We start from the raw sequence: 1997 nt of genomic DNA, 5'->3' as shown, positions 1-1997 counted from the left end.
AGAATTTGCTACATCCAAAAGGGCGTTGTTTTCATTAATTTTCTCTTTGTGTGGTGTGTTTTGGTATTTGGTTGTGTTATTAAATATAAAACGGGTCAAAATTATTTTCCCTTTCTCAACTTTATCTTAAAAATCAAACTTCCCCTCAACTTTGAACAATAATTTATACTCTCACCTTTATCCTAATTGACTTTTTAAAATTCCTATTTTACCCTTTATCAACAATTTTTTTTTTAACTTCTTTAAAATCATCATATTTTCATTTTTTAAAAATATCCATATAACAAAATTTTCATAAAAGCATAAACATTATCTTCTAGGAAAAACATGTAAGAAATACTAATTAAGTATATAAGCTAATGATGATCTTTATGAAGTAAATTAGCATAATAAAAAATTAGTTTGATTAATAATAATCAAAACTATAATATTTATTTTACAAGTGAAAACTCGCTCTCGCCTCGCCCCGGTCCACGGCCTTCGGCGCCGTCGCCGACCGTCGGCGCCGACGCCGACCGTCGGCGCCGACCCGACCAGACCTCCGGCCCCGACCACCGGTCCCCGGCGTTGACTGCCGTCGCCGGCCGAACGGCTTTCTCTCTCTCCCTATCCTCTCTCTCTCGCCTCGGTCCCCGGCCTCGTCGCCGTTGCCGACCTTCGGCGCCGACCCGATTCGACCTCCGGCCCCGACCACCGATCAACGGCGCCGACCCCCGTCGCCGACCGCCTGTTCCAGTCCCTCCCCCCGCTGGTCACCCCCCCTTCTCTGTCCATACCCCCCACCCCCCTCCTCTAGCGCCGGTACAACAGCCCAACAGTCGAAGCTCGGTCTTCAACCGCAACTCCGTCGGCACCCGCCGCTCGGTCGCCAGCAGCCGCAGATCCGTCTCAGCAGCGAAATCCCCCGGTAGCAGGTCGACGCGGGGCTTGGTTACCGGCTCGGTCTACAAGCGAAACCCAGTGACTTCTAACCTTTGTTATTTCATTCTTCATTCTGCATTCTTTCATTCTTCGTATTATACTAGTAATTGAGTATAGTTTGGTTGCTGGAGTATTTCTTTGAATTTGTGTGAGCCTTGTATTACTTGTTGCTGCTTTGCTATTAACATCGTTTATGTCTTTATATCTTTATATTATCTTTATATTCTTTTATACTTTCGTGTAGTTGTGGCTGTGGGCGGTAATGGGTAGATAGGGTCATGTCCGAGGGGGTTGGGGCGTGGGGCCGTGATGGGGGCGGGGGATGAGGAAAGGGCGGGAGTGGGAGGGAGGCCAAGGTTTGGCCGCGGGAGGGGGGGGGTAGTGGAGGGAGTGCGGGTAGTGACGGTAGGCTGAGGGTTGGGTCTTGGAATATAGGGACCCTTCAGGGTAAGTCCATAGAGCTTGTGAAGACCCTTAGGAAGAGGAGGATCAACATTGCGTGTGTTCAGGAGACCAAGTGGGTAGGGTCTAAGGCTAGGGATATGGATGGTTACAAGCTGTGGTACTCTGGGAGCGAGAGGCGTAGTAATGGAGTTGGCATCTTAGTAGATGAAGAGCTTAGAGGTCAGGTAGTAGAGGTGAAGAGGATCAACGATAGGTTGATGACTATTAAGTTGGTCATTCGGGGGTTTACCCTGAACGTGTGTAGTGCCTATGCGCCGCAAGTGGGATCGGAGGGGGAGGAGAAGATGCGGTTTTGGGAGGCTTTGGAGGAGGTGGTGAGAGGCGTGCCTAGCTCAGAGAAGATTGTTGTAGCAGGAGATTTCAACGGGCACATCGGGGCGCTACCGGGAGGCTTTGGTGATGTGCATGGTGGTTTTGGTTTTGGGGAGAGAAATGAAGAGGGGGCTACCCTATTGGAGTTTGCGGGTCCTTTGGGCTGGTGGTGGTGAACTCGGGCTTCCCGAAGAAGGACGAGCACCTGATCACCTTTCGAAGCGCGATAGCCAGGACCCAGATTGACTTTTTGTTGCTTAGGAAAGGGGATAGGGCGTGGTGTAAGGACTGTAAGGTCA

The 1997-nt window shown here is 49.5% G+C and overlaps 1 protein-coding gene across 1 annotated transcript; it reads left to right on the top strand.

The window, feature by feature from the left end:
* Positions 1-443: 443 nt before the first annotated feature.
* Positions 444-960, top strand: LOC124890685 (atherin-like; the record flags this gene model as incomplete). The annotated part of the gene is made up of 1 exon (XM_047402465.1): positions 444-960. A coding segment is annotated over one exon (517 nt), but the record flags the coding sequence as incomplete, so codon positions are not given.
* Positions 961-1997: the final 1037 nt, after the last annotated feature.

This window comes from Capsicum annuum, unplaced genomic scaffold (assembly GCF_002878395.1).
Source record: "Capsicum annuum cultivar UCD-10X-F1 unplaced genomic scaffold, UCD10Xv1.1 ctg2214, whole genome shotgun sequence".
Taxonomy (NCBI): Eukaryota; Viridiplantae; Streptophyta; class Magnoliopsida; order Solanales; family Solanaceae; genus Capsicum; species Capsicum annuum.
This window is presented reverse-complemented; position numbering and strand designations above follow the sequence as displayed.